Below are 20,757 nucleotides of genomic sequence, written 5' to 3' on the forward strand. Positions count from 1 at the left end.
CCAGATCGTGCCACTGCACTCCAGCCTGGGTGACAGAGCCAGACTCCATCTCAAAAAAAAAAAAGAAAAAAGAAAAAAAACCTACTAATTCTAAAGTATAATTCTATCTTGCATTATATTTTCTCATTAGTAATTTTATTCCTTAAAGACTATGCCTACATTAACAACTCTCAACTCATAGTGTGACAAAGAGCTTCAATAGGGAGCTATATAAACATCAGGGATTTTTTTTCTTTCCAACTTCTATCTTAGGTTCAAGGGGTACATGTTCAGGTTTGTTACATGGGGGAATTGCATGTCATGGGGGCTTGGGGTACAGATAATTTTGTCATCCAAGTAATCATCATCATACTCAATCAGCTTTTCGATCCTCACCCTCCTCCTCCTCCTCCCACCCTCCACCATCCACCCTCAAATAGGCCCCAGTGTCTGTTGTTCCCTTCTTTGTGTCCATGTGTACTCAATGCTTAGCACCCACTTATAAGTGAGAACATGCAGTATTTGGTTTTCCACTATCAGGAATTTTTTTTTAATTTTGTTATTATTATATTTTAAGTTTTAGGGTACATGTGCACAATGTGCAGGTTTCTTACATATGTATACATGTGCCATGTTGGTGTGCTGCACCCATTAACTCGTCATTTAACATTAGCTATCTCGCCTAATGCTATCCCTCCCTCCTCCCCCAACCCCACAACAGTCCCCGGAGTGTGATGTTCCCCTTCCTGTGTCCATGTGTTCTCATTGTTCAATTCCCACCTATGAGTGAGAACATGCAGTATTTGGTTTTTTGTCCTTGCGATAGTTTGCTGAGAATGATGGTTTCCAGTTTCATCCATGTCCCTACAAAGGACATGAACTCATCATTTTTTATGGCTGCATAGTATTCCATGGTATATATGTGCCACATTTTCTTAATCCAGTCTATCATTGTTGGACATTTGGGTTGGTTCCAAGTCTTTGCTATCGTGAATAGTGCCACAATAAACATACGTGTGCATGTGTCTTTATAGCAGCATGATTTATAATCCTTTGGGTATATACCCAGTATGGGATGGCTGGGTCAAATGGTATTTCTAGTTCTAGGTCCCTGAAGAATCGCCACACTGACTTCCACAATGGTTGAACTAGTTTACAGTCCCACCAACAGTGTAAAAATGTTCCTATTTCTCCACATCCTCTCCAGCACCTGTTGTTTCCTGACTTTTTAATGATCGCCATTCTAACTGGTATGAGATGGTATCTCCTTCTGGTTTTGATTTGCATTTCTCTGATGGCAAGTGATGATGAACATTTCTTCATGTGTTTTTTGGCTGCATAAATGTCTTCTTTTGAGAAGTGTCTGTTCATATCCTTCACCCACTTTTTGATGGGGTTGTTTTTTTCTTGTAAATTTGTTTGAGTTCATTGTAGATTCTGGATATTAGCTCTTTGTCAGATGAGTAGATTGCAAAAATTCTCTCCCATTCTGTAGGTTGCTGGTTCACTCTGATGGCAGTTTCTTTTGCTGTGCAGAAGCTCTTTAGTTAAATTAGATCCCATTTGTCAATTTTGGCTTTTGTTGCCATTGCTTTTGGTGTTTTAGACATGAAGTACTTGCCCATGCCTATGTCCTGAATGGTATTGCCTAGGTTTTCTTCTAGGGTTTTTATGGTTTTAGGTCTAACATTTAAGTCTTTAATCCATCTTGAATTAATTTTTGTATAAGGTGTAAGGAAGGGATCCAGTTTCAGCTTTCTACATATGGCTAGCCAGTTTTCCCAGCACCATTTATTAAATAGGGAATCCTTTCCCCATTTCTTGTTTTTTTCAGGTTTGTCAAAGATCAGATGGATGTAGATATACGGCATTATTTCTGAGGGCTCTGTTCTGTTCCATTGATCTATATCTGTGTTTTTGTACCAGTACCATGCTGTTTTGGTTACTGTAGCCTTGTAGTATAGTTTGAAGTCAGGTAGCGTGATGCCTCCAGCTTTGTTCTTTTGGCTTAGGATTGACTTGGCAATGCAGGCTCTTTTTAGGTTCCATATGAACTTTAAAGTAGCTTTTTCCAATTCTGTGAAGAAAGTCATTGGTAGCTTGATGGGGATGGCATTGAATCTATAAATTACCTTGGGCGGTATGGCCATTTTCATGATATTGATTCTTCTTATCGATGAGCATGGAATGTTCTTCCATTTGTTTGTATCTTCTTTTATTTCATTGAGCAGTGGTTTGTAGTTCTCCTTGAAGAGGTCCTTCACATCCCTTGTAAGTTGGATTCCTAGGTATTTTATTCTCTTTGAAGCAATTGTGAATGGGAGTTCACTCATCATTTGGCTCTCTGTTTGTCTGTTATTGGAGTATAAGAATGCTTGTGATTTTTGTACATTGATTTTGTATCCTGAGACTTTGCTGAAGTTGCTTATCAGCTTAAGGAGATTTTGAGCTCAGACTATCGGGTTTTCTAGATATACAATCATGTCATCTGCAAACAGGGACAATTTGACTTCCTCTTTTCCTAATTGAATCCCCTTTATTTCCTTCTCCTGCCTAATTGCCCTGGCCAGAACTTCCAACACTATGTTGAATAGGAGTGGTGAGAGAAGGCATCCCTGTCTTGTACCAGTTTTCAAAGGGAATGCTTCCAGTTTTTGCCAATTCAGTATGATATTGGCTGTGGGTTTGTCATAGATAGCTCTTATTATTTTGAGATACGTCCCATCAATATATAATTTATTGAGAGTTTTTAGCATGAAGGGTTGTTGAATTTTGTCAAAGGCCTTTTCTGCATCTATTGAGATAATCATGTGGTTTTTGTCTTTGGTTCTGTTTATACGCTGGGTTACATTTATTGATTTGCATATATTGAACCAGCCTTGCGTCCCAGGGATGAAGCCCACTTGATCATGGTGGATAAGCTTTTTGATGTGCTGTTGGATTCGGTTTGCCAGTATTTTATTGAAGATTTTGGCATCGATGTTCATCAGGGATATTGGTCTAAAATTCTCTTTTTTGGTTATGTCTCTGCCAGGCTTTGGTATCAGGATGATGCAAACCTCATAAAATGAGTTAGGGAGGATTCCCTCTTTTTCTATTCATTGGAATAGTTTCAGAAGGAATGGTACCAGCTCCTCCTTGTACCTCTGGTAGAATTGGGCTGTGAATCCATCTGGTCCTGGACCTTTTTTGGTTGGTAAGCTATTAATTATTGCCTTAATTTCAGCTCCTGTTATTGGTCTATTCAGAGATTCAACTTCTTCCTGGTTTAGTCTTGGGAGGGTGCATATGTTGAGGAACTTACCCATTTCTTCTAGATTTTCTAGTTTATTTGCGTAGAGGTGTTTGTAGTATTCTCTGATGGTAGTTTGTATTTCTGTGGGATCGGTGGTGATATCCCCTTTATCATTTTTTATTGCGTCTATTTGATTCTTCTTTCTGTTCTTCTTTGTTAGTCTTGCTAGCGGTCTATCAATTTTGTTGATCTTTTCAAAAAACCAGCTCCTGGATTCATTAATTTTTTGAAGGGTTTTTTGTGTCTCTATTTCCTTCAGTTCTGCTCTGATTTTAGTTATTTCTTGCCTTCTGCTAGCTTTTGAATGTGTTTGCTCTTGCTTTTCTAGTTCTTTTCATTGTGATGTGAGGGTGTCAATTTTGGATCTTTCCTGCTTTCTCTTGTGGGCATTTAGTGCTATAAATTTCCCTCTACACACTGCTTTGAATGTGTCCCAGAGATTCTGGTATGTTGTGTCTTTGTTCTCATTGGTTTCAAATAACATCTTTGTTTCTGCCTTCATTTCGTTATGTACCCAGTAGTCATTCAGGAGCAGGTTGTTCAGTTACCATGTAGTTGAGCAGTTTTGAGTGAGTTTCTTAATCCTGAGTTCTAGTTTGATTGCACTGTAGTCTGAGGGACAGTTTGTTATAATTTATGTAATTTTACATTTGCTGAGGGGTGCTTTACTTCCAACTATGTGGTCAATTTTGGAATAGGTGCAGTGTGGTGCTGAAAAAAATGTATATTCTGTTGATTTGGGGTGGAGAGTTCTGGAGATGTCTATTAGGTCCACTTGGTGCAGAGCTGAGTTCAATTCCTGGGTATCCTTGTTAACTTTCTGTCTCGTTGATCTGTCTAATGTTGACAGTGGGGTGTTAAGTCTCCCATTATTATTATGTGGGTGTCTAAGTCTCTTTGTAGGTCACTCAGGACTTGCTTTATGAATCTGGGTGCTCCTGTATTGGGTGCATATATATTTAGGATAGTTAGCTCTTCTTGTTGAGTTGATCCCTTTACCATTATGTAATGGCCTTCTTTGTCTCTTTTGATCTTTGTTGGTTTAAAGTCTGTTTTATCAGAGACTAGGATTGCAACCCCTGCCTTTTTTTGTTTTCCATTTGCTTGGTAGATCTTCCTCTATCCCTTTATTTTGAGCCTATGTGTGTCTCTGCATGTGAGATGGGTTTCCTGAATACAGCACACTGATGGGTCTTGACTCTTTAGCCAATTTGCCAGTCTGTGTCTTCTAATTGGAGCATTTAGCCCATTTACATTTAAAGTTAATATTGTTATGTGTGAATTTGGTCCTGTCATTATGATGTTAGCTGGTTATTTTGCTTGTTAGTTGATGCAGTTTCTTCCTAGCCTTGATGGTCTTTACATTTTGGCATGTTTTTGCAGTGGCTGGTACCAGTTGTTCCTTTCCATGTTTAGTGCTTCCTTCAGGTGCTCTTTTAGGGCAGGCCTGGTGGTGACAAAATCTCTCAGCATTTGCTTGTCTGTAAAGTATTTTATTTCTCCTTCACTTATGAAGCTTAGTTTGGCTGGATATGAAATTCTGGGTTGAAAATTCTTTTCTTTAAGAATGTTGAATATTGGCCCCCACTCTCTTCTGGCTTGTAGAGTTTCTGCCGAGAGATCTGCTGTTAGTCTGATGGGCTTCCCTTTGTGGGTAACGCGACCTTTCTCTCTGGCTGCCTTTAACATTTTTTCCTTCATTTCAACTCTGGTGAATCTGACAATTGTGTGTCTTGAAGTTGCTCTTCTCGAGGAGTATCTTTGTGGCGTTCTCTGTATTTCCTGAATCTGAATGTTGGCCTGCCTTGCTAGATTGGGGAAGTTCTCCTGGATAATATCCTGCAGAGTGTTTTCCAACTTGGTTCCATTCTCCCCGTCACTTTCAGGTACACCAGTGAGACGTAGATTTGGTCTTTTCACATAGTCCCATATTTCTTGGAGGCTTTGTTCGTTTCTTTTTATTCTTTTTTCTCTAAGTTTCCCTTCTTGCTTCATTTCATTCATTTCATCTTCCATCACTGATACTCTTTCTTCCAGTTGATCGCATCGGCTCCTGAGGCTTCTGCAGTTTTCACGTAGTTCTCGAGCCTTGGCTTTCAGCTCCATCAGCTCCTTTAAGGACTTCTCTGCATTGATTATTCTAGGTATCCATTCGTCTAATTTTTTTTCAAAGTTTTTAACTTCTTTGCCATTGGTTTGAATTTCCTCCTGTAGTTCAGAGTAGTTTGATCGTCTGAAGTCTTCTTCTCTCAACTTGTCTTTCTCCATCCAGCTTTGTTCCATTGCTGGTGAGGAGCTGCGTTCCTTTGGAGGAGGAGAGGCACTCTGCTTTTTAGAGTTTCCAGTTTTTCTGCTCTGTTTTTTCCCCATCTTTGTGGTTTTATCTACTTTTGGTCTTTGATGATGGTGACGTACAGATGGGTTTTTGGTGTGGATGTCCTTTCTGTTTGTTAGTTTTCCTTCTAACAGACAGGACCCTCAGCTGCAGGTCTGTTGGAGTTTGCTGGAGGTCCACTCCAGACCCTGTTTGCCTGGGTATCAGCAGCGGTGGCTGCAGAACAGCAGTGGCTGTAGAACAGCAGTGGCTGTAGAACAGTGGATATTGGTGATCTGCAAATGCTGCCGCCTGATCGTTCCTCTGGAAGTTTTGTCTAAGAGGAGTACCTGGCCGTGTGAGGTGTCAGTCTGCCCCTATTTGGGAGTGCCTCCCAGTTAGTCTGCTCGGGGGTCAGGGACCCACTTGAGGAGGCAGTCTGCCCATTCTCAGATCTACAGCTGCATGCTGGGAGAACCACTGCTCTCTTCAAAACTGTCAGACAGGGACATTTATGTCTGCAGAGTTACTGCTGCCTTTTTGTTTGTCTGTGCCCTGCCCCCAGAGGTGGATCCTACAGATGCAGGCAGGCCTCCTTGAGCTGTGGTGGGCTCCGCCCAGTTTAAGCTTCCCAGCTGCTTTGTTTACCTAATCAATCCTGGGCAATGGCAGGCGCCCCTCCCCTAGCCTTGCTGCTGCCTTGCAGTTTGATCTCAGACTGCTGTGCTAGCAATCAGCGAGACTCCATGGGCGTAGGACCCTCCAAGCCAGGTACAGGATATAATCTCCTGGTGTGCCGTTTTTTAAGCCCTTTGGAAAAGCTCGGTATTAGGGTGGGAGTGACCCGATTTTCCAGGTGCCGTCTGTCTCCCCTTTCTTTGACTAGGAAAGGGAACTCCCTGACCCCTTGCGCTTCCCGAGTGAGGCAATGCCTCGCCCTGCTTTGGCTCGCGCCCGGTGCACTGCACCCACTGTCCTGCACCCACTCTCTGGCACTCCCTAGTGAGATGAACCTGGTACCTCATATGGAAATGCAGAAATCACCCGTCTTCTGCGTCACTCACACTGGGAGCTGTAGACCGGAGCTGTTCCTATTTGGCCATCTTGGCTCCACCAGGAATGTTTTAACAGTTCACATTTCTTGATTGTTTTTGTCTTCACCTATAAGATTTTATACTTCACCAGAGTAAAAATTCTATCAAAATTATTAAAACATTAATTAAAATTAAACATCTTAATAAATATGTATGCATCAAAGAATAAAAGAGATGTGGATAAACTTGTACAGATTTGGATTTGTCTTAAGTGATTGAGTTTTAAATAGTAGCTTTCATTTTGTGCCAGTCACTTAACAAATCAATCAATCAAATGTTTATTAAGCACATGTCAACATGTCAGCATGGAAAGAAGTACTATGGAGTCATAAGACAAGACCTTGATCTACAAGGAATTACGGTCCAGTGAATTTAAGACAAAAGTTGATAGAGTGCTCAAGTGAGTAGTAGAGAGGATGTGGAACTAGGAACTCATTGAGAGGTTTAGACTTATAGTTATTACATTTTTCTGACCAAGGCCTATTTTTAGGTGGAGCAACAGAGCCCAAGATCATTTACCCTAACCATTCCTAAATTTCTGTTTAAAATAACTAGATGAATATAGTGAAAAGTCACTGTACAAGTAATTTTTGGCTGAAGGGTGATATATACAAATCTGTTTTGCAATACAGATCTGAATGAGAAGGTTCTTGAATCACATGCATACATAGCCTAATTATTGAAACACTATACCAAAAAATACTGCTGTTGCAGATATTCATTGATAGTGACTGTATGGTTAGTCAATAGCGAATCAAATTACTAATGAAAGAGCTAAACCAAGAGTAATTTATTATTAAGAAATAAACAGAATAGAAGCAACTGAAATGCGCAACCACCTCAAGACAACTGATGATGTAATGTTAGTAAAACACCCTTCCCACAGTTTGCAGGAATTTCAACTATCTGTGTGTGTATCCAGGAGTTTTATAATGTGAGCTTAGAATACTGCCTGGTATGTGGAGGTACTTAATAAGTGAATGATTGAATGTTGCCTAGATTTGTGTGAACATCAGACTTCATAGTATTATACTGATTTTAAAAAACTTAAGTTACAATAAGCCAGTATTAGTTTATGAGGACCGCATTTTTATAGGCCTTAATAACTCCCTTAATATGTTGGTTGAACATAAAAGTTTTTGGAGTTTTGAATAATTTCTCAATGAGAATCAAATATAGGATTTCTGTTTTTAGATTAGTTAGAGGTCCACCTGGAGGATTTTCCCTGTTCAAAAGGTGGTCACTACCCATCACTTAAGAATCACTGGGTAATCAGAATGAGAAAGTGCTGTGAGTAAATATTAGTATGGCAGATAAGATATTTTGGCATAGATGGGAGTTGAGCTAAACTTAGATCAATAGAAAATACTAGGACAGTCAGGAAAGAGGAGAAGATATTGCAGATGGAGCATATCTGTTTAGTATGGGAGAAGTTCTTCTTAACCTAATAGAATGGAACTTGCAACATTAAGCTTTTAGCTGATGAATGGAATTATATTTCTAATGCTATAAGTCACAGGTTCTAAAACCTTTATTCCCTAAACAATAGAAGCTTGCATCCATAGAATAAAAATGATCTTCTGGCCTAAACCTTGGAGTGTTAAATTTCAGTTAATCCAAGCAAGCCAGAAGAGATGAGTTGGACTGGCAGGAAAGGCACTCTGCCATGAAGTTGCTTTACACTTTAGACAAGGAAACCTTCTCTAGTAATTCTCAAATGTAAAATTGTAGGTGGGCCTAGTCATTTAACATATGCTGCTTGATATTCAGATTTGGTCTGCACTGTGGCCCTGGCATTGATATTTTCAAAAAGCATCCCAGTTGATACTAATGTACACCAGGATTGAGAATATCACTGGTCTCTGAGTGGTTCCTGTTTGGCCTTGCTGCTGCAAACTTCCAGAACCTAAGTAAGTCACACAGGGAACTTGATTCATTACAAATAACAGTAAAATGCCACATATCAAGAAATATAGAACTACCTCACACTTTAACAAGCATTCGATATTACATATTGAAATTTGTAAATACAAACCAAAATTATGGAACGATTTCTTGCTATCTTTGACCCCCATCCTTTTCTCAATCAGTTTTCCTTTCGGGAAAAGCAAACCTATCCTTTATGATCACCTTGCAAAAGAGAAATTATGTAACAGTATTTACATAAATATGGGCAAGCATTTGTGGTAACCTTTAAAATTTTCATTTTAAAATTTTTTTCTGAGAAAGTGGTGAATTTCTTATTTTAAAGAGGAATTTCTAAAGAAGCTAAACACAATGCAAGAATAAAATACTGAATGAGAGCTTTTACCAATCAATCACACTAAACAAATCACTTGTCGTAGAAGTGAGCACAAAAGAAGCATTTGCCTTCCTAAGGAACTGTGAATGCCTTTTAATTTTTCTCTTAGGCTATTTTCTATAAGTTGACCTTTCGGCCTATGCCAGGTTTGGGAAATGTCCATCTGTTCTACAGGCAAACATTAAGGGAGCAATAATTGACAATAGGTTTATATTTATCAGATATTGGCAAACTAGAAAACTCCCAGATGGACAGTCAGGATGGTGATGTGCAAAGAAATCAGGTCACATAAAGAATAGATAAGGAAACTGGCATTGTTCAACATTAAGAAGGTAAGATTTAGCCAGCATATAATCTCTGTTTTCAACTTTCGGAAAAGCATTTTTGTAAAAGAGAGCATACATTTTTATTTTACTGCTCTGGATCATAGAACAAAGACCAGTGGATGAAAGTTAAAGGAAAAGAGATATCAGTTAAATATTAGGAAGAACTTTCTAACACTCCTTGGTGTCCAAATGTGGAGTGAGCAGCCTCACATCTAGTAAGTAGGCCAGCACCCGTGCATTTCATGCAGACGCTGGGGGAGCACAGATTAAGGAAATTGTACAAAAGGGTCATGGATTAAAAAGAATTTACAATAAATTACCTTCCATCTTGAAACATCTATGTTTCTATGAATTCTTGTGGAGAAGTTTTTCTAACAGAAAATTAAAATTCCCATTCAAGGATTGCAGCTGGCTTGACACAGTCTGAAAAATTTGCCCCAAATTTTTGAACATCTCACTTTTAATGAAAGCCACTTGGTCACTTGAATTTTTTTTTTTTTTTTTTTTTTGCTTTCTTTTTTAATACTAGGATTTTTCTTTTACTTTGGTTTTTGTTTCCTTTATGTTAGGTTGTAGACCTACTGACCAGTATTTTAGATCAGTTTGATTGGCACAGATATACACATCTGTACTGTACAACTGACAGCTGTTCAAATTGGGCCAGTACTTGATATAATCAGTTGATTCTCTTGCCATACCAGTTGTTAAATACTTTATATATTACCTGGTTACAGCCATATATTTATTGAAAGATGGAGAAATGTTGACTTCAAAAATATATTCTATATAAAATGAGCAAGACCTTTAAGGCTTTTGTATGCCTCAAGGAAAATTTTACATATTTTCCTCCGTACATCAAGTAGGACATTTCTCAGCTGATATCTTGTAGGTGATTTTTTTAAATGTCAACAATGAAAGCAGTTTTAAGCTCTATTCCTTTTCTTTGCTAGGGGGAGCACATGATGATAGAAATAAATCTCGTCCAGTTGTGATAACATGTGTTCGTCCTGGAGGGCCTGCTGACAGGTAAACTTTATCTTTCTGTGTCACTATCCAAAATAGAATAAGTAAAGCTGGGGACTTTAACATAGAAGTTGATAAATTAGAAATTTTACAGTAAAATGTAGCTATTAAGCAAACATGTTACAATGTGAAAACTGAGAGTCTGAACTATGGAATCAGAAAAAAAAAGGTTTGCCTCTAGATTCTATACTTACTACACTATATCTTTGTCAAGTGACTTAATACTGAGCTCAATTTCCACCACCATTGGAAATGTAGGTAATAATACCACCTTTCAGAGCTGTTCAGTTTTATCAAAGATTGGAGATATATAATGCCTTGCAGGGGGCATGGCACAGGGGAGGTACTTACAGAACTCAGCATTTAGGCAGATGCTGGAAATGCATCTTCGCCTGTTGCTAATCTCCCAGCCTGGACAGATAGGTGGTGGTGGTGAGATTCTTACCATTCTCAACATTCTTATTATTAGTGTTATTTTTTGATAGTGACTGTGTAGGTCAGAATGGAAGTGACTTTCCATAAAATGGAAGACATTTCATTAGTCTCTAGAGTTTTCTTTGCATTTCTCTTCCTTGTTAATTTGAATATGTGAAGGGCAAATGCCTTCAACTTTCCTGTTATAATTAGGGCCCCGAGTAAACTCACAACTTAGGTGTCTCTGGAGATACTCATCTCTGTGTTAGTTTCCCACAGCAAAAGTTGACTCTATAATGATGGGGGAACACAACTGCTGCCATTAGAGATTGTTGAAGGGGAGGAGGAAAATGCACTGATTCCTCCTGTCTCTCTGTTTCAGACCAGGATAAACTTAAAAACCTTTGTTAAGAGATAGAGATAATAATAATAACCATTATTTATTAAGCATTTACTATGTGCTAGGGACTGTTCTGACGGCTTGGTGGACATTATCTTATTTTATCCTTACAACCACCCTCTACATGAGGTCTTTGTATCCACATTTACAGATGACAGAACTGCCAGTATGGCAGTGAGTAAGTCAAAGAACTGAGGGAGGAATTCAGGCTTCTTTTCCTTTGAAACTCATATGATTAGCTCACTTTTAAGAAAGTGATATTTCATATAAAATCAGAAAATAGGAAAACACTGGTTTCTTACTTGTGCTGACGTATATTTGCTTTTGCAGCGGGTAACAAAATGTCCAAGTGTTTCCCCTTTTCCCTTCTCATGTGTCTAGTGAATCACTCTTCCTGAAGCAAATTAGAATGTTTTCATTTCTTATTAACATTTAGAGTTGGAGTTGACAGAAATGTCAAAACATAGGCTATGAGCTTGTGAGTGGCATACTTGTATTACCAAATTAATTTAGAACTCAAAGAAATCTGAGAATTTAAGAAAAAAATTGGAGCCAAAAGGCTTTGAGAGTGAACTAGGTAAAAGATTTTTATTTCAAAGGTCATTATTATTCTTTCCAAATCCTAAACATATAATCCCACCATTTGATTTTCTCATTTTTGTGCCCCTCCTGAGGCAGGGAGTGTTATCTGGGGGCCACCCTGGCTGTACTTTTGTGGTGTCACTGAAGTCCTGAGTCATCTCTCAATGCCTTGAGTGTCTGTGGTCACAGCAGGGAGGATAGCATTTGCCTTCCTCTTCCAGGGAATGTGAGATTGAATCAATTTAATTATTGCCAAATGGCCTTATAAATCAGTAGGGAAATTTATAGACAAGGGAAATTTCTCACCAGCAGTTCCTATCCTGCTTGGATTCACTAGTAATGATTTGAATGAAATTCGCAGGCTTTTCTGCTTACCTGACTTTGGGAAAATAGGTGAATAGTATTTTCTGGCCTCCAATAAATCCATTTTAGACATTCAGGCAAAAACCTAGCAAAAGGGAAAATGTGCCCTTCTTACTTTGGTACTCCAAGAATTACCTGTGGGTAAGTAGGTTTTTTTGCTAATGTGTAGTTATTTTCTCATTACTAATTTTCATATTACAGCAATCTTCTGTTCAGGGTTACTTCTTTATACTCTTACTGTCACATTTGATGCTTAAAAAGAATGCAAATGAGATGGATGGCAGAATATGTGTGACAAAATGAATTTGGCTAAAGTGACTATTAATACTAAGCTCCATTATGCTAAATTAATCAAGACTATTCCTTTATTCTCCCTTCAGAGAGGGCACGATCAAACCCGGTGACAGGTTGCTCAGTGTGGATGGAATTCGGCTTCTTGGAACTACGCATGCTGAAGCCATGAGTATTCTTAAACAATGTGGACAAGAAGCAACACTGCTGATAGAATATGATGTCTCAGTAATGGGTAAGTTGGAGTCCTGAGGGTGTGATCTCTAAGCACCAGAACGTCCCTGATAAACCACATTGGATTAAGTATGTATTGTCGTGCCCTCCTGGAGCAGACAGAATTCATAAATACTATATCATTTTACTCTGTTTGAGTTCAGGAAGATGTGAGTGGCTGTACTTTACAGTGATGTAGAGTTCTCATGTCAATAGGTTCCATAACAAAGTCTCATTCTGTCAGTGTTTCACCTAGCAATCAGCTCTTCTATGTGGTTACCCTTTGGCAGCAAAGTGTTTTTTCCCCTCCAAATCACAAAAATAGTATTATTAACTTAAGGACTGGTACATTTTTTTATTATTATTACATAGAGACTGACAGCAGTAGGTGATTCCTTTCCTTCTTGTAACTTCACAGTACAAAGCCAGCTAATCAAAATAATAGAAACGACCATTTATTTCACAATCAGATTTAGGGATAAGAAAAATAAAGGAGATGTAGTATCATTGATTAAAATAAAAACTTGAGTGCAGTTTTCTTTTTTTAAAATATGATTCTACTAGAAAGAAACTATTTCTACACTCATACCTATAGTAAAACTGACAAGATGTTCTCATGTGGATCTTAAATGTTAAGAGAGCCAACGTCTTGTGTAATGTTGACTAAGGCAGAAAAATTATAAGAGAATGAATTGGAACTTGAAATTGAAACTTAAATCATGCTGTGAGTAAACCTTACAATTATCAGACTCGATTAGGTGACCTGACTTTACCAGCTAGTTTTATGTTGTGAAATGTAGCTGAGAAAAAGAGGCTTACTCTATAACTGCATACTCCTTTATTTCTCACACTGTATGACTCATATATAACAATGTCATACAAGAATATTCTTAATCTGTCTGCTGGCCTGAAATGTCTGGAGACTATGAGGTTTCCTAATGGGAAAGTATGAAACTTAAGGAGTTTTTAGAAGGATAAATGATGTGGTATGCCCTTGACATGGAAAGTTCACAAATGAATATTGCCTCCCTTACTTTCCACCTTGCTTTTTTACTCTCTCCTTTCTTCTCTCCATCCTTCCTTCCCTCCTTTCTTTCTCTCTTCTTTTTGTTATATGTTTTATTTTAATTAGATGTTGAGTTAGATGATTTGGGTTCTGTTTTCAACTCTACTAATTTCTAGATATTAATTTGGAGCACATGATTTGATTTCCCTGTGCCTTATTTGTCAAATGGGGACTAGCATCCCTATTTTAAAGACAATTATGAAGATAAAATCAGATTACATAAGTAGGGTATATTTTAAATGATGAGACAAGTGGATTGTTAACATTAAAAATTGAAGCAGGTATTTGACATCTAACTCATTTATTCAGTCTACAAACATTTATTGAACTAAATGGCAGGGACCAGGAAGAAGATGAACAAAATAGACCTGGTCCCTGCTCTTATGAAGCTTGCAATGGATAGGAAGAACAGACAGTAAACAAGAATGTTACCAAACAAATAAACTCATAAAGTGTGATCATTGCCATAAAGGACAAGAACAGTATTCTGTAATAGGGAATAAGGGCAGGCACAGGTGAGGGTTGGCAGGTGATTTAATAGAGCAGTCAGTGAAGAGGTAACAGGTTAAAACCCAAAGGCTTAGAAGGAACCAGCTCCCAGACTGAAGACAATAGTCTCTGTAAGGCTGCAGCATTCCACATCAGAGAGACAAGGTCTCCTCCACTGGGATAGATACCATTTAAGGGAAGAGCCCTCCAAGTTTCACCATTGCCAGGGTCAGGAGGGAATGGGGTGTCCCTACCTGTTTGCCTTCTTTCCAACTCACTCTCACATTCTGAATGAAACCTGACAGTTTTCACACCCTAGAGTTCCCAGTCAGCTCCTTATAGGAGAAAGTGGGCCATCAGGAAGGAAACTCATTTTAAGAGTTCCTCAAGGTTGCTGAATATAAGATCATTATACAAAAAATCAGTTGCCTTTCTGTGTATCAGCCAAAACAGAAAGTTAAAATTTTAAGGTATCCTTTATAATAGCAATAAAATTTTAAGGTTCCAAAAGGAATAAACCTTATAGAAGTTATATGAACCCATTATAGATATAGATATGCATATGCATATACAGATGCATAAAAGAATACTTAAATACATAAAGACCTATATTATGATCTTGGAGGGGAAGCTTTAATAGCTAAAATATGTCATTTCTCCCAAATGTATCAACAAATTTAATTCTATTTAAAATCTCAAAAAAAGCATCTTTGAGGTTACCCGAATAAGCTGTTTCTAAAATGTACATGAAGTTAGAAAAGGAAGCAGGGAAAAATAGTCAAAATATTTTTGAAACAATCTGAAGACAGAGAAGATTGTTCTACCCAATATCAAGACTCATTCTAAAATTGTGGCCTTAAGTCTATCTAATATTAACATGGGATAATAAAGAGACCAGTAGAAGAGGATAAAATGCCTGAAACAGACCACTGTCCATATGGAACCAGAGGTATAGTCAAACATCAGTGAAGAAATGTTCAACTAATCAGTAAATGATGCTGGGACAATTAGTCACTTGGGGAAAATTAAATTCCTACTTCATATTACACCCAAAAATAAATTCTATATTTACTTAACCATTTCCCAGTAGATTGCTATTATAAATAACTAAAAAGAATATCTTTCTACCTAAATGTTTGTCTGTATTTCTCATTTCATTGAGACAATGTGTTAAATATATTTCATACATAATTCCAATTGTCTTCCAGAAAAGTTGCACTATTTTATATTACTACCAGCAATGCTTTAAGTGTACATCTCATCAGAGTTTGTCAATATTGAATATTATCATTTTTAATATATCTGATTTGTTAGGTAAACATTGCATTATATTTTAATTTAACTCAAAAAATTTATAGAGCAGGTAAGTATTTTTTCATATGGTCATTTTCATTTTCTGTTGTCATTTATGTCCTTTATTCATTTTTCTGTTGGAGGTGCTTTTAGTTTTTTGTTTATTGGCTTGTATTAACTATTTATATATTAAAGGCATTAGTCATCTGTTTTTCATAAAAACTTTTCTCAGTTGCTTATTTCCCTCCAAAGTTATTTATGGACTTCCATTGTAATAGCTTTCTGTCACTCTTAGATAAAGCTAAATAGATACAACAATTTCAGTTAAAAACTTAAGATCTTAAATTAGATAAGGAACAATAGTTCAGTGGTATATGTACATGTCACTATCAGCATTTTGGTCAAAACCATTCAACAAGTCTCTAGGAATTTCCAAACTTTCCCACATCTTCTATCTTCTTCTGAGCCCTCCAAACTGTTCCAACCTCTGCCTGTTATCGAGTTCCAAAGTCACTTCCACATTTTCGAGTATCTTTATAGCAGTGCCCTATTTCTCTCAATACCAATTTTCTGTGTTAGTCCGTTTTCACACTGCTGTAAAGAACTACCTAAGACTGGGTAATTTATAAAGAAAAGAGGTTAATTGATCCACAGGTCTGCATGGCTGGGGAGGCCTCAGGAAACTTACAATCATGGAGCAGCAAGGCACATCTTACATTGTGACAAGAGAGAGAAAGAGGAACCACCACGCACTTTTAAACCATCAGATCTTGTGAGAACTCACTCACTATCATGAGAACAGCATGGGAGAAAACTGCTCCCATGATCCAATCACCTCCCACCAGGTCCCTCCAGCAACATGTGGGATTACAATTCAAGATGAGATTTGGGTGGGAACACAAAGCCAAACTATATCAACTAGCCTAAGGAGGGAATTTATTAGCCTACAAAAGTAAAAAGCCCAAGATATATCCTGGCTTTAGAAACAAGTTTAATAATGTCATAGGAGTTTTGTCTCTCAGTTCTCCTTGCCTGAGAAAGGCTCTCCTATGTCATGGCAAGATGGTCCTACCACCCAAAAGTCTACATTATTTTGAGAGTTTGTGATGCCAGAAAAAGAAACAAGATTGATCTCCTCTAAAAGACTCTTAATGATTTAGCTGGGGGCAAATGCTGATCACTACACTGAGCACTGTGTCCAGGGATATAGTGCACTCTACAACTGCGGTATGGAAGGCAAGAACTTATGTTGAATGGCCCAAACAGAATGAGCCAGAGAAATAGCAATATCCCAAAGTAGATGATGTGGGATTGACAAAGAAAATAATAGGTGCCATTTTAAGACACAATTAAATGTTAAATATTATATTCCCACTAATAGTATATGAGAGTTTCCTTTGCTTCACATCCTCACTAGTGCTTGGTATTTGTATTAGTCCATTTTCATGCTGCTGATAAAGACATACTCAAGACTAGGCAATTTACAAAAGAAAGAGGTTTAACGGACTCACAGTTCCACATGGCTGGGGAGGCCTCACAATCATGGCAGAAGGTGAAAGGAACATTTCCCATGGCGGCAGACAGGAGAAGAGAACTTGTGCAGGGAAACTCTCCTTTATAAAACCATCAGATCTCATGAGACTTATTCACTATCACGAGAATAGCATGGGAAAGACCCACCACCATGATTCAATTACCTCCCACCATGCCCTTCCCACAACACATGGGAATTGTGAGAGCTACAATTCAAGATGAGATTTGGATGGGGACACAGCCAAACCATATCAGTATTCTCTGCCTGTTTCATTCTAACCATTCTGATCAGCATGTGGTAGTATCTCATTTTAAGTTTGATATACATTTCCTGGATGAATAACAATGTGGAGCACCTTTTCATTGCCAGTGAGACATGCTTATGGCTTTGGTTTTACTTTCATTAATAATACTTTGATTTGTTTACATACTATTACAAGTACACAAATTATTTCTTAGAAAGTGTGTGTGTGTGGTGTATGTGTGTACAATATAGATATCAATACCTCAACCCTGGAGTCAGATATATTTATTCAGTAAATCTCAAATGATAAACTTTAGCAAATTCAGTGGTCTGTTTAGGAAAGCTATTGAAACTATCAGTTTTATTAAATAAAGTTTAATTTAGTCTGTGTTGACATTTTAAGGACAATTTTTTGAAATAAGGAAGACTGAGAAAAATAAGTTTGAAGAAAAATTAAGAGTTCAATTTTGGATATGCTAAGTCTGAGATGTCTGTCCATCATGTAAGTGGAGGTATGAGTTGAAAGTTGAGTATTTTGGGTGGAGTTCAGTACACAGGTCAGAGCAGAAGATATAAATTTTTAAGTCATCATCACTTATATTGCAAGGCTAGATGAGACACGTAGGGGAGAAAGCTTAGACAGAGAAGAGAGAGGCCCAAGGACTGAGCTCTGAGACCATCCAGTAGTTAACCAGGAATGCGTAGAGGGCCCTATAGAATAAATTGAGGAGGCCAATGCACTGATGGAGACAGTGAACCAAGGCCAAGCGTGGAGTCATGGAGGCCAGATTTTTCCTATGTAAAATGGTAGTAATTACACTACCACCCTCAGAAGTTGCTATGAGGAGCAGAAGGGTTAATGCATATGTGGTGCTTGGCACATCATATGTGCTCAATAAATTGTGAACAAATTATTTAAAACGCATATGGGAAAAACTTCCACTTCAATATGGTTGAACTATATTACCAAATGATTGGGTCTGAGAGCCCTGTGGTTGGAAAAGTAACATAAAAGTATAAGGAAAGCATGAGCATCTTTTTTTTTTTCTTCTTCAACTTTTAAGTTCAGGGGTACATGTGCAGGATGTGCAGGTTTGTTACATAGGTAAACTTGTGCCATCATGGTTTGCTGCATGGATCAACCCATCACCTAAGTATTAAGCCCAGCATCCAGTAGCTATTCTTCCTGATGCTCTCCCTTCCCCTGCCCCCGTGACAGGCCCCAGTGTGTGTTGTTCCCCTCCATGTGTCCATGTGTTCTCATCATTCATCTCTCACTTATAAGTGAGAACATGCAGTGTTTGATTTTCTGTTCCTGCATTAGTTTGCTGAGGATAATGGCTTCCAGCTCCATCCATGTTCCTGCAAAGGACATGATCTCATTCCTTTTTATGGCTGCATAATATTCTATAGTGTATATGTATCACATTTTCTTTATCCAGTCTGTGATTAATGGGCATTTGGGTCCATGTCTTTGGAAAGCATGAACATCTAAGGAAAAAAGTTCTGAAAGCAATGACTGTAGTAAAATACAGTGCCTTTTAAAGTCAGACAAATTTAGTTTTGGATTTTGGCTCTCTGTTGACCTTGGACAATATTTAACCTCTCCAAGCTTCAACTTTTCCATCTCTAAAATAGGGATGATGGTAGTACTTCTTCATAGGACTGATGAAAAGATGAAGTGAGTGAATACATGTAAAGTGCTCACCTTAACCAAACTGTTAGTGAATACCAAGAAATTTAATTGGCTCTTTCATGCTCCACTTCTCTAAAATGAACCTCAAGTCTCCTATTATGCTGAATTAAGATGTAGCTGATGGTTCACTCTGTGACAACATTGAATTGTTGCTAGGAAGCATATTTGGAAATGACATGTTCTGGATCATTTTATTTTCTAAAAGTTTGTCGGAATACTTATTTTGCTTAGACCTTTGCTAAAATATTTATAAAATATGTCCCTGAGAATATATATTAAGTTAGGTACTTGAGTCTTTGGTGGAGGAGCACACAATTATCTCAAGAACATCATTCTGAACACCAATCCTTGGGCAGGTGTTACAGAGACAAGAGATGTAGAAGATTGTGCCAAATCTGTACTGACTTGTAACTTGCTCTGGATTTTTAAAATTACATGATTCTCTAATAGTTGTCTATTTTATAACTTCCTTCCCTGGGGAGAACCACAGACGGCAGTCAGTAACCATGAAATTCTTGCTGGCTGAATAAAACAAGGCTCACTGTAGAGTAATTGTAACGAGAGACAGTTAATGTTTACAGTGATCTTAGCAGCTTTCAAATATAACCAACAAACTATTGTAGTTGATAGTAAAGATGGAACAATAACTAAAATATTTTTCCCAAATGCCCTGAGCTTTCCCACTGTTGTGCCCAATATCTAGTATTCCTATGCACAAACTTTGCAAAACTATAGTACCGGCCCAGGTCAAATCCATCTCCCTCATTCATCCTGTTCTTATTTGGATTATTCAATCTCTCATTTTTCCTTTTGAGAGAGGAAGGAGCACTCTCTGTAATACTTTCCTGGTGACTCTTGAAAGTATTTACATTTTACTTTACCTTAATAATCTGTGTGTTTTTCTATTGTGCCACTAGTTCTACAAACTCTGTGGGGACACTAACCAATCATCTTTATCTGAGTATTTCCATAACACCTAATGTGGAGCCCTCACACATACCTAGAAGGCACTTAAAGACAACTGTGAATTGAACAATGTGTTCACCCATAGATTAGCTGTTCTTATGAATCATCATCATTAAGCAGTATGTGTAGAATGTAGCAGAACATCAGTGTTTATGCTGTAGGTTTAAAATGAAGTTACTACATGATTTTATCTTACATTGCACAATCACATCGTGGATCTTTCAATCACAACACCTCTTAATCTACCTATGATATTTTTCTGAATTCCTGTAAATCTCTGTCTTTCCCTTTAGCTGTTACTTTCTTTGCTCAGCTTCAAACCTTTCTTTTTGATCACCTAGATTATGCTAGCATGCAAAACCAAGGATACTGAGAAAAGTTTTATCATTTCCTTAGAAATGCCCTACAGTGTTAGCTAGGCATGGTAGCACCCATCTGTAGTCTTAGATACTGAGGATGCGGAGGCTGGAGGATTGTTTCAGCTCAGGAGTTTGAGGCTGCCATGAATTATGATCACACCACTGCACTCCAGAATGGGTGGGAGAGCAAGATCCCTCTGTAAAAAAAAGAAAGAAAGAAAGAAAGAAAGAAAGGAATGCCCTATGGTATTATATCTTTGCCCAGCAGCTACATGGGTAGTCCTTACTTATACGCCTTTAATTTTGAGCAAACATAAAATAGCAATTTTTAAATAATTCCTTTTTATCAAGACTGCTATGAGTCTTCAGAAGAGATTATTAACTCCCTTGCAGTCAAAAACTATAGGTTTATTGGCATTATCACAATTGCATCTTGGCTATATTTTGTATTTTATTTTGGGGAGATATCAAGATATAAAACTTCTACCAGTCGCAAGAGTAAATTAGCCACTATT

The 20,757-nt window shown here is 37.8% G+C and overlaps 1 protein-coding gene across 14 annotated transcripts in view; it reads left to right on the forward strand.

Moving 5' to 3' along the window:
* GRIP1 (glutamate receptor interacting protein 1) overlaps positions 1-20,757 on the forward strand; it is a 726,419-nt gene that overhangs the window by 541,440 nt on the left and 164,222 nt on the right. For all 14 annotated transcript variants that reach the window (XM_057299399.2, XM_057299402.2, XM_034935486.3 and 11 more), the window contains 2 exons: positions 10,261-10,336; positions 12,473-12,618. In XM_057299399.2, coding sequence (XP_057155382.1) covers positions 10,261-10,336; positions 12,473-12,618 — 222 coding nt within the window. The remainder of the gene's footprint in view (positions 1-10,260; positions 10,337-12,472; positions 12,619-20,757) is intronic.

This window comes from Pan paniscus, chromosome 10, assembly GCF_029289425.2.
Source record: "Pan paniscus chromosome 10, NHGRI_mPanPan1-v2.0_pri, whole genome shotgun sequence".
NCBI lineage: Eukaryota > Metazoa > Chordata > Mammalia > Primates > Hominidae > Pan > Pan paniscus.